At 37.8% G+C, this 12,829-nt stretch overlaps 1 protein-coding gene across 3 annotated transcripts in view; it reads left to right on the plus strand.

The window, feature by feature from the left end:
* LOC138938635 (uncharacterized) overlaps positions 1-12,829 on the plus strand; it is a 66,967-nt gene that overhangs the window by 7,081 nt on the left and 47,057 nt on the right. Inside the window, exons 1-3 of one of the 3 annotated variants that reach the window (XM_070305786.1) lie at positions 10,185-10,457; positions 11,083-11,143; positions 12,152-12,233. In XM_070305786.1, coding sequence (XP_070161887.1) covers positions 10,232-10,457; positions 11,083-11,143; positions 12,152-12,233 — 369 coding nt within the window. In that variant the 5' untranslated portion in view covers positions 10,185-10,231. Of the gene's footprint in view, positions 1-10,184; positions 10,458-11,082; positions 11,144-12,151; positions 12,234-12,829 lie in introns of those variants that run through there. The other 2 variants (XM_070305784.1, XM_070305785.1) reach the window with 2 other exon arrangements.

Consider the following 12,829-nt stretch of genomic DNA (forward strand, 5'->3'; position numbering starts at 1 on the left):
CGGGTTCCGCGCGCTCGCAGGCCACGCGTTGGCAGACACCGCCAACGCGGTCGTTGTTTCCGTCAGCGGATCGTCCGTCGTTCGTCTCTCCCGTCGTCTCCTCCGTTTTAGCGAGTAATAAGTATAAATCTCGTCAAGCGAGTTCACCAGGTGCGCGAGCCAAGTCAAGAAGTCGCGGGCGCAACGCGCGTCGTGAATTCTCGCGCGCGCTCTCTCTCTCTCTTTCTCCGACCGCTCGGACCAGCCGGTTGTCGCCGAGGAGTCGCGCGAATGACGGACGCGATATCGCGGCGGGTCGAAGGTGAACGCTCGGTCGCTTCGCGCCCGTCACCCACGGGGTGTAAATTCGTTAAATATTGGTGTTCCTCTGTGCAAGATTGTTGTGTTGTTGAACGAGTTACGTCAACGAGTTGCCGCTAACAGGCTTCAATCAGGAGAGAGATTCAGCTCTGTGTTTTATTTCTCTCTCTCTCTCTCTCTTTCTCTTTTCGTTTCGTCATCATCTCGACGACCTGCTGTGGCGATCTCTGTCGAAGGTAACTACTCATTTCCTCTTCGCGTTGCGCGCTCTTTTCGCTCCTCTCTCGGCTTCGTCGAACGGTCCTGATCGTCTGTCTCTTGCGATGCCTACTTCCTCGCAGTCGACTTTCAGGACAGCGAGCATTTTCCGGTACACGGCGTGTCGGTACCAGAAGGTGCCAATGTTCCTTACTCCGTCCTCGTCCGCTATCTTTCTTCCTCCCACCCTTCCTCCTCCCGTCATCGTCCGTCTCTCTTTCCGCGTCTCTTGTGACATGTCGACTTTGCAATACCACGCGCGCCACTTATTTCCGATACGTGCCGATCGTCGTTCCGCGGTTTTCAGCTAGCGTCCGCTTATGCCCTGGTGTACCTACCTGGTGGTTTATAATTCGATTTTTATTACGTGTCTCTTATCGTTTTGTCGCACGAGACAATTGCATACAATTCACCGCGAACGCTTCGGCGGATATTTGCCTTCAATTACACGCGTCATCTTTTTTTCTATTAAATCGTCGATTTATGTGCGCTCTTGTAATATCGCCATGTCATTTTATAACAATCTAATAGTTGATTTATGTAGATATTTATGTTTTATCCATCTATTTGCTCATCCATCCAAACTTTTTGCCAAAACATCATCGTTATTTCATGGAATATTTTTTCCACATCTCGCAGTAACTAATAATCATAGTCTCGTTTTTCCCTCTCTCTTTACTATTAATTAAAATGTCTATTAATACATGGATGTCTTTAAAAAAAATCTGTATAAATTTGCGTATATAAAGCCCGTATGTTCCTAATATGTTCTATTAATATTCTCTCTTGCGTATAACGTTTCTATTTCAACTCGTTCTTATAGTCAGTCTTATAGATAATAGATATTTTCTAACGAGTTTTACAAAATGACAGATACGAGAATAATAGCATATTGAACTTTATACGCTTTTATATTACGTTTTCAGTCGAATTACATTCCTTGCGTTAAAATGTGGATATTTAGCTTCGTTCTAGATTTTTTATACGAAGAGGAGATGAAAAATCTTGTAAAATTATTATTATTATTATCATTGAAATTTTTAGAAACGCGAATTCATACAGTAGCTTATCATTCTTAGCGTAATTACGGTAAATTTTTAAATGAGAATAGTCGTAGGAAAAAAGATTTGTTTTATGTGGATAAAACTTTCGCTCACACAGAAATATAAATTAATTCTGCGAGCGGATTGTAATAAATAAATATATGTATCGATTAATATTAACTATATTTCGCGAAGTAATTAAATTATAATTTTTTTGTTAAATTTAATCCATTAGCAGAAAACATTTTCTCGAGGATAGCGAATTGTGTTGAGTCCATCTATTTATTTCTTATAGATGGATAAAGATCTTTTGTATTAAATTTTATTCTCGAAAAAAATTCAGGAACGAATGACGAATATCTGTAATAAATTCGTTATTATTAGAGGCGCGCGAGGACGACGTCACGTTCTTGCATCATCGGTCAACGTCACATCTCGCGCCCAACGCTCGTGAATGTTTTTTTTTTTTTTTCATCCTTTCCGATCTGCTCTCCGTTGCAATGTCTTTTATTGCTCATATAACAAGCGTACTCGTCTCAAAAGTTCATCCGTTAAAATATTCTCTATAAGATTCGTAAATTTGCGTTTCTCGTCGAGCTTAGAAATCTCTGGGTAAATTAAGGAAAGCGTCTCACCGATGTGAACGGACCCGCGCACGATTTTTCCGTCGAGCAACATCCGCGCGGCCGCACATCCGCCTTCCGCGCTGTGCGTACCGCGAATAATGCGGAATGCTTTTCTCCCCGTTGCGGACTAACAATCGCGCTGCGCACGGTGCGTGTCAAACGCGTATTGTCGTGCGGTGGGCGGTATTCACGCGCGCACCCCGGATGGTGCGTAACGACAGTTTACAGGCGGTCTATCGAAAATAACGATTTAAAAATAGTTTCGTTGGAGACAAATATTATTTGGTAAATTCGTATTCTCCGTGAAAATGACGGGTAACGAATAATATATAAGAATTTGAAACGTGATAATTGTGGTCGTTAAACGAAATAATAATTTTTGAAAGAATTGCCAGAGAAATTCTTGTTTGAAATAATAATATATTCTTATTTTCTCGATCTCTCTTGATCATTGATCATTTCAATTGTTATTTCCTGTGTATATATTATTTAAAATAATAATTAAAAGAGACGATCAAACAAATACGAATTTCTTTTAACAATAACTATCATTTATATTGCAATAGACATTTGACATTTTCGAAAAGACAAAAGATATTTTGGACAAAAAGAAAATAGCTAGCATGATTCGAGATAAACAAACATCATTATTATTTTATATTAATTAATTATTCCTATAATCTAGGTGTGAGGAAAAAAATAGTTTATATAAATATCTTTATTTTCTATTTTGAAGACTTTTTTATCTTTTATTTCTGATGGGATATACACATGCATCGGGGAAACGAGGTAGCGCTACACTGCGTTCTCGAATGTGGACAAAGGAGAGTAGGAAACGAGAGATGCGTAAAGTCGGCGCTGATACCGGTACATAAGACAGGAGGCACGGGTTTACGAGCTCTAAACACGGAGGAGGTCGAGCAAAAGCAGCAGGACACCGGTGTAGAAAAACCACAGTATGATGTATCTCTCGATTTTCGCAGAAATTAAAGACTTGCTCAGGATGAAAAAAAAAAAAAGAAAGAAAGAAAATCTTTGATAAATTAGTCTTTGAGGATGCAAATAAATATGATCTTTAACAATCAAGAATTTAATATAATTTAGAATTTCGTTTTAGTTAATTTTTAATTTAGAATTTAATATAATTATAATTATATAAATAATAATATAATAATAATAATAATAATATAAATAATAATATAATATAAATAAATAATATAAATGATAATTTTTAGTTTAACAGATCTTCTCTCGGAGATTTAATTAGCGTGGTATTAACATTCGGCAACGATCTAACAATAGGTAAAATTTTCATCGAGGAAAATTCAACTCCGAATTTATCCGATATCGCGATACTCGTTGCCCTTTTCCACATTTCACCCTGCGCGTGCGTGCGTGCTGATGCGCTCGCGTGCGAGAGGCGCACGCGTCAGAAATCGTGAACGAACCGATGTATAAATTAGACGCGATCGCTTAAATCGTCTCTCGCGCGCACTTTCTCCCGCGATGGGAGCTAAATTGTTTCGTCCCAACCTGTTGAATTCCGATCGGGCAATGTAGTAATTGGCGTAGAAGAAAAATGAAGCCGCGAATGTACCGCAAATTTTTTTTTTCTTTTTCTCTTTTTCACTACAGCGGGTGAGTTAATTATCGTCGATCGACGTAGCACTGATACATTCCAAAATCTTTTTAATATCTCTCAAAAAGTAGAATATGCAGATTTCTTTTTTTTTTTTTTCCCCCGACAGATTTGTAGAGTAGATTTTTTTTTTCGACAGATGTTTGCATTCTTACTAATAAAAAAAAAAACGAGTTTATGAGCTTTTATTTTATTAGTTGAAAATTTTGTGGAAATTGTGAAAAAAAAAAAAGAATAATCAAATGACATCCCGTTTGATTCTGTAAATGGATATATTGTTAATGCGCGCGCGATAAAGAAGGTCGTTTAGGAAAGGCTGACTGTGCACGGTCTTTTGCCATTTTCGTCGTTGCAGTATTTCTTAAAACGAGTTTTATACGCGGACATTGCACATAGCCCGCACCATATCGCGTAGCGATGTAATAAGTGTCGTGTAATCACTAATGGACACTGCCATCTCAAGTCACACTTACCTTCCATCGCAATTATCCGATGATTGTGTATGCGAATAATAATAATGGCTGTTTTTTTTAAAGAAGACTTATTACAATACTTTGTAAATGTACGCGTTTCGTTTAAAAAATTATACCTACTTTTTGCTTTTTCGAAAGCAATCATCCATTTGACTATTGTCGATCGCAATTGTTGTCGACCTGAATTTAATAGATATTTACACGCATTGGATTACGCGTGTCGATGCGATTATTTGGCATACTTGACATATTGATGTACGGTAATAGTACGCTATTCCAATAGTAATGCGCATAGTTGAATGAGAATTTGGCTGACAGTCGTATGCGATTGAGATCGCAATCTCGATTGATTCAATGTAGTTACATCCCGGAAAATAGTTGTCAGTGAACCGTTAGCGATTGTTTCTCTATTACCTTTAATATAATCTTGAGCGACGCCTTTCGTTCCAACAATTTGCCAGTCGTTTCGCATATCGCGGAGAGATCAGATAAATTTTATTTTATTCATTTTTACTTAGATATAAATGCGCCTTATACTGCGTATTTCGACGCAAAAGTTGAACGTTAAAAACGACAGAACTATTTGAAACGTGACGATATAGAAAATCGATTATCAAGAAAGTGACGAGGAAAAAAAGAGATGACTAATTCTTCCTTGTGTGTAAAATTTGCATACACTTTTCTTAGAAACGACTAATAGCATCGGTAAATGCTCGCTATGTATATAGTTTGTGTTTCCAACTCTGTTTAAAAAAAAAAAAAAAAAAAAAAAAAAAAAAAAAAAAAAAAAAAAAAAACACGCAGTTATTAGAATTAATAATGTAAATTTATCATTTTAATTGCAAGCGTAATTAAAATTTTGTCTTTTATTTACGATACGTTGATATTAATTTTTTAATTAAAGTCGCCAAGTATCTAAGAGGATTAAAAATTTTGGAATGCAATCAAATTATCATCTTTTTCGATTACGTACGATTATATAGGGAAAGTTAATTACGCTATATATTTGCAAGAGAGAATACAAGTAAAATGTTACGAAAATTTGGCAAGATTTAAAATATTTGGATTTTTTTTTCTTACGATTAAAAATATTTTCTCTTATCAGAAATTTAGGATGTTACATTCTGTAACATGTCATTATACGGAGTCAAAATTGTGTAACTCATAGATCGTATGTTCTCGGCAGGCTCTGCTTTATACGTGTGCCTATGCGTGTATTATATTATATACACCATTGTGTTGAAGCTTATACAATTAGAAAAACTGGTTTTCGTCTCCTTTTGCGTCAAATCGTATGATTGAGATCGTCTCGTGCGTACGGTTCTCCTTGTGTATCTTTATCTATAAACTGTACATTGTATATCAATAGAAAAGTAGATAAAGAGCACATTCTAAATTCGCGTTCGACAGTTCCGTTACCTACTTTTTCTATTTATCTTGATAATATCAAGATATAAAATTTTTTTGCAACTCGCAAAATAGACAGAGACAAAATGAATTTCTGTTCCTTGTATTATATATTTACATCTTAGAAAGAAATGTGCCGTTCTTTATTTTCTCGATCGATCGAAAAGATAGAAAATATGAATTATGGTTTCGAGTATTGCTTTTTAACGCGGAACTGTAATTATTTGCGAGTTAACACCGCTATTTTCGAATATTGAACTCGCGGCATCTTTGGGAAAGCGCTTTGGCTCCGATTGGCTCGGGTAAAGCCCACTTAACGTAACATAGTTGATCGGCGTCATTGTGTACCGTATATATATATATATGTATATATACGTGTACATACACACGTATATACGATATATGTGCGCGAGCATTTAGTTACCGTTCCAACGAAGTAGATTCCTCCGGTACGTTTGACGAGACCATCCCGGATAACGTTGATACCGTGGCAACGCGTTGCTTGACCCGAATTTACCATACGTCGCCAAATTTGCGACGTATAATAGGTGCCTCTTCTCCTATCTCTCTCTCTCTCTCTCTCTCTTTGTTCTATCTCTCGTATTCGCGCCTTTACATTTACAGTGCTAAATGCAATTTGGTTCAAAATTCTGTTTGCCGTATTCATACGAATACCTTATTCATTGTAAATACGGAACGTGAATGAGATGGCTGTATTCAATGCTAAACGGAGCATTACTGCCAGCGAAAAATCCTTTGCGCATTAATTCCGTAGGTTATTAATTTGTAATAAATAGATAGTAACATAATAATTATTATAATTGCACAATAATTATGGATATCATTATCGCGATAATTTTATGCGATTTATATCCTATGAATCTCTGCATGCAGTCTGTTCCAGGTATTTTTGATTTGATTTTTATCGAATAATTTAATATAATTTTGAACACCTTAAAGATCATTTTATAGACGGACATCTATTATTATTAATTATTCAAAATAATAATCGTTAATTGCTGCTGATATCTTTACTGAAAGATTTCTGCATTGAATTTTATAGCGAATTACGAATCACTTTAAAAGCGAACTTTAATGAATAAATTATTGATTAGAATATTAGCCGATATCATCGAAATGAGACTCAATATCCAAATTAAATAATATCCTATTTAAATAATAATCATTCAAATAATAGCCGTTAACTGCTGCTAAAATTTCCCAGCAGTTTATTCCTCGGAAAAGAAATTCTGCAATGCCTTGCGCACGTGCTTATATCCACGCTCGCCGCTGTCAGAAGCGTTTTTACAATGAAAGCAGAATAGAAGAATGAGGTGTGCGCTTTCAGATGAAAACACGCTTTCTCCGAATTACCGTGCCATATCCGAATACGTTTTGGAGATACGCCAGAGCATTTTGAAAAGGAATTGGAACTGTTGCGAATTTTCTTCGCGCTCCCCCGTTCAACGGTGCACAAAAGGCTTTAAAGCAATGAATGCTTGCGCAGGTAGTGACACGGAAAGCTTCACGAAGAATTACTTGTCCTAGGGTGTTCCAAGTGATAAGCAATTGCGGCTCGCGCCCAATGTACACGAGACAATGAACAAAGTTGGCGAGATATTGGATGATTGCATAAGTTCGTGCCCGATTTTCATAGATGGCGATTAAGTTACTGCATGGCGGAGTTCTATTGTTTTCGTGTGGTAATTGTTGCTTACACCGAATAGATGACGTTGTTTTATGTCAATTTAGCGTCAGACATTGTTCAGATAAGTCCATTTGTGCATAAGAGAAATCATTAAAAATGGAGAACGAAAGGTGCATTTGCGGCATGTAATGCTATATGAATTTCGGAAAGGTGTGAGTGTTGGGATTGCACAAAAAAATATTCAAAGCGTTTATTTGGACCGCGCTCCTGCTCTCCGAACAGTCAAAAAGTGGTTTCGCAGATTTCGAAATGGTGATTTCAACATGGAGGATCAACCCCGCTCTGGACGGTCTTCTGGCATCGATGATGACATTGTGCATGCCTTAATGGAGAGAAACCCAAGGATTACAACTGAGGATATTGCTGAGAGGCTGAACATCGATAATTCGACCGCTTGTCGTCATTTAAAAAAGCTTGGATACATTTCCAAGCTTGATACGTGGGTGCCGCATCTCCTGACTGAAAGGAATAAGCTGCAGGAAAACTGCAGGAGTTGCAATGGGAAATTCTGCAGCACCCGCCATATTCTCCAGATTATGCGCCACTTTATATACATTTTGTCAATCGAAATAGTCTCCGTCCACTTCAACACAACTTCTCCCAAACGTGATACAAGCGTATTAATACCTATTACAATAAAAATCGAAATATCGAGATTCAAGAAATTCATTGAATGCATTTTTTACCTCACTTGGAATACTTCCTAACTTGAAAAGCTATTCAAGTGTTTAAAAAAATCCTAGTCTGTCTGTGGAGAATGATTAGGAGAATAAGGAGGGTGAGGGAGAATTTCGCATTTAGAATTCTGTTAATTTTTTTTCCGGTTTGTTTTGCAACATGCGATCTAGCATTATCGTGAAGCAATAACATACCGCGTATTTTTTTTTTTTTTTTTTTAATCATTACGTCAATTTCTTGTCAGCATTTATATCGTAAGTGAGAAAGTATTCCACAAACGGAGAATAAAAGTTTAAATTCAAAATTAAAAAAAGAAACACGTCATCCGCAACAATCTGATAACACATTTAAAGTATTTCGATAGTGGGAGGGGAGGGAGATGACGGCGTACAACGCGTTATTGTTTCGATACGCTGTTATGTCGTTATCATTCGTACGGCGAAGCTCGAGTAAGAAAGTAAATATAACGATACGAAGTCGCTCCACATGTCGTCGCATTATTTTTCGAAAAACGTAATTGTTCCAAGCAATTATTACAATTTGCGATTAACATTTTCTAATTATATAACAATATAAAAAATATTTATTAACAATAGAATGTTGGCGAGTATAAAGATAATGCAATTTTTTTGCCTGAGTAAATTGTAATTTTGTGCGATTGTAAACGTTTTCAGTATGAATATCCCCACATTTACGTTCATCTCGCTAAGGAAACGGAACGAATTATTGTCGGGTAGTGTAGTATGTAACATGCACAGTGTGTGTAAACAAATACCTATCACACTGCAGGCGATTGGGAAAAATAAACGGTTTATACAGCCGAATGAATGTTATGTAATATTTAATTCGATTTGGCTGTCTCGATTTAAAAAAAGAAACAATATCGATTGTTCATCTCGTATTCCCCCGTCTCTGATTTGAGGAATCAGTTTATCCGTTTTCTCTTTTCGTTTTTTTCTTTCGCAACAATTTTATCCTGACACGAGCGCGAGAGATAAAAATTGGAATTTTTATCCATTTGAATCCCGTAATAGTGGAGAATAAAAATGTCCTGTAATCTCTTAAAACGTAATCAGCTTCTTCGTTTGCGTAAAAGCGGATTGCGAGGAAACCAGGTCGGGGATCACATCAGCTGATAGCGAAAAGAATGAGATGGGAGGTGGTTGGTCTACACGTATTTTAGGAATTGAAAAACGACCCAGCACGCTATCGAGTGTTTCTCCCTTCAATTCCTGAGGAATTTTTTCGATGACGGCGTAGATTTTCGCAAAAAAAAAAAATATATATATATATATATATTTCGTTTTCATCCATACCGTGTTGAGGTACGTTGAACTGGCGCTCTCTGTCAATTTTTATCGTCTGTGCCAGCGTGTAGTTCCAAATATAAACTCCTTCGTGAATGCGTCTGTGCTATCCATTCTCAGTCGTCGGCTGCGGCGAAGAGTTTATTTTCTAGTTTCGTGACACACGTGCACACGCGAATACCGTTCCCTTTCAGAAAAGCTTTCGGGCAGCTTCTCGAGGAGCGAGTCTTTCATTCACGGCGTCCCGAACTATGTGTTGCTATCAGTTTCCGAATATCGTTAACAAGTCAGCCAATCGATTGCGGCCAGTGTAACCGATGAAATTGACCAGATTGCCAATTATGACTTTTGAAATAGCGTTAAAGGAAAGTGAATAATGGATGATATTTGTCTGTTGTTACTCGTGTTACGAAAATTAAAATAGGCGCGAGAAAAGAATTTGGTGTCTATTTAAGATTAGAAAAATAAAAAAAATAGACATAATGCGCCGAGTAAATTGCGAAGTTTCAAATATTAAATTACGCGAGATAAAAGAGATAAGTACTTCGAGCACTTTTTTTATTTCCTTATATCCCGTCCTTTCGTAGTACGTGTGTATTTATGATCGTACAAGATGCTTTTATATAAATAGAAGATAATTAAAATTAAATTTAAATCGATGCGGCTCAATGCCGATAAAAAAAAAAAAAAAAAAAAACATAAGCGTAGCCGTGAGAGGAATTTCTCGAGCTTTGAACGTAGAGTAACAATTTTTTATGCTCCCTAAAAGTTGTTTATTTACGTAATACGAATATGTCGAAATTCTTTCGCAAGTTAATCTTTTGCGGTTGCTCGACGCGTTCGGGTCTCGATAGCCGTTCGATCGTCGTCGACGAATCGATCGTCGACGATCCCCCGGCATTCCCGAATTACAAGACGGAACCCGAAGATCTGGCGAAGCATTTTCATCTGTCCGATATAAAATTCATCGACGACGACGCCGAGGAAGCCAACGAAGACGCGCCATGCACTAAGAACGGTAGCTAGCGATCGATCAGATTATTATTATTATTATTATTTTATTTTTTTTTTTTTATAGAAAAGTGGGTTGATACACGCGGTAGGTCCCCATAGTTATTCCCCGCTAAGGGAGGATATATAAATAACTGATGGACAAAAAATTACGAGGACAGCGCGTGGACTTAACGCGCAGAGTATAATCAAAGTTTCGCAGCGCGACGCAACGAATTTAGCTCGTCTGGGGGAGGGGGGGGGGTGGTTAAAGTCGCGTAGAAAAATGTTTTTACCAATATTTTACCGAGTAGAATGATAATTAGATTACGATCGACGATGCATACAAAAATCCTTTCCCCGCGCACGCGAGCAAGGAGGAAGAAGAAGAAAAAGAAAAAAAGGGGAACCACCGTTCGCGCGAAGGGAGGTATTAAATTAATAATGGAATCACGGTGGGGCTTCTCGCGCGGTATAAATGAGAAACGAAGGGAAATTTCATCAGGCTCACGATATCAAACGCTTCACTTATCTCTGCTTTTCTCCGTTACACGGCCGCCGTTGTTTAACCGCTGCCTGGTAATGGCTTCTTCGACAGGCGTATTAAATACGCGATAAATTAATCTAATTAATCTTTTATGAATTTCTGACAGAAGAGCTGGACGGGCCAAACGCTGGGCGGATACGAGACGCCTGGGTTATCGCCGTCGAAAGGTGAGATGACGAGCGATTGCCACGATAATGGTATAAAGATTGATCTTGTTGATATCTAGAATGCGTTATAATAGATTATAAGGAACTCACGCCCTTATAGATACACACGAGCGTGAATACACGCATGCGAAGAGCGGGAAATCTCTAATAAATGTGCCCCGCTTCTAGTAAATGCATTTCTGTCGGGGCGCGGAATCGTATGTATCGATTAAACGTCATATAAAAGGCGGTGATGTCCGGCGGGCGAATATGTGTTTTTGATCGAACGCGAGAATGCGTCATCTAAATGTCACGAGAATCCCACGGAAGTATGCATTTCAATCGAGTCGATAATGACAGTCCGTGATGAGATATAGCGAAATCGGGAAAAGTTCGTATTTTCAGATATTTTTCTCTCTCTCTCTCTCTTTCTTTTTTCTCTATTTTCTCTCTCGCTTTTTTTTTTTTAAATTATTCCTTCGCTATTCGGAATATTGATCGTTTTCTTTCATACAGATGCTTTAATACTTTTGTCTAATACTTTAATTTGCACGTTCACTTATCTTGATAAATTTTTTTCCTTGGATAAATTTAATTGCTCAAAGATATGATTAATCTCAATCGCGAAAAGCTGCAATCGTACATATTTGCGTGTATATATTTTATTTAAAAAAAAATTGCGCCCTTCAAATTGCTCCTGATTACTTGGACTATTATTTTCCGAGAGAAAATGAATAATCTCTTTTCTCTTTCTTGTCTTATTGCGAATTAGATTTCAACGACAGATTTCAGTCAAAGCAATTTGCAAACGCGTGTTTCATTTGCGTTTCCAAGAGGGGAAAAAAAAAAAAAAAAAGAGAGAGAAAGATTGAAAAAGAAGCAGCGAATAGAAAACATTGTCGTTTGTAGCGATAAGGATTGTCTCTCTCGTAACTCACTCGCCTCATTCTAGTATCTCGTTCGCCTTCGCACAAGGATAAACACGCAGCGACGTAGCTTTTACAAAGGGACGTTTCCTCTGTTTTGCAGGAGCGCGCGGGAGAGGCTGCAGAAACTGACGGCGCTGAAGAAGATCCAGCCGCGCGATATCCAGGGCATTCTACATCAGCAGGTACGCGAGAGCGTGGGACACGTAATTAGTCGCCTGTTAATATCGTGTTGGAGCGATTCGATAGTTTCACGACGAGATACGATCTTGTACGCCTTTCTCTCTCTCTCTCTGTCTTCTCGTCGAATGAAGGAAAGTCACTTTTTCTGACAGAATCGAAATTTAAATTTAATCGTCACTTTAAGTAAACGTGATTTTTCGTCATACTCTTTATCGTTATCTTTACACGTACTCGATGATCATTGTCTCATTATGATATCTTGCCGTATAAAGCTTTAACGTGTTTAACGTTTAAAAGAATGAGCGAGAGAATCTCTCACGTATAGTTTCCGTTACAGTTCGGCACTTTCCATTTTCATTTCTTACTTTTAACAATTTTAATAAAATACCAATATTCAAAATACTCCCTTGCTAAAAATTTCTTGGATTAAAAATATTTAGCAGCGCGTGTTATTATAGGCATGCGTCTCGCGTAATCCGTTTTTGTCATCCGGGCCGATTCTTATTCGAGGCTCCCGCCTCGTCGCTAAATCCAATCCGGCATGCTAAATGACGTCGTGCCGCGGCTGCGTGCGAACGAATCGATCGGCCGCGAGCGC

Source organism: Polyergus mexicanus, unplaced genomic scaffold, assembly GCF_030449975.1.
Source record: "Polyergus mexicanus isolate NDT 795.1 unplaced genomic scaffold, iyPolMexi1.0 SCAF_13, whole genome shotgun sequence".
Taxonomy (NCBI): Eukaryota; Metazoa; Arthropoda; class Insecta; order Hymenoptera; family Formicidae; genus Polyergus; species Polyergus mexicanus.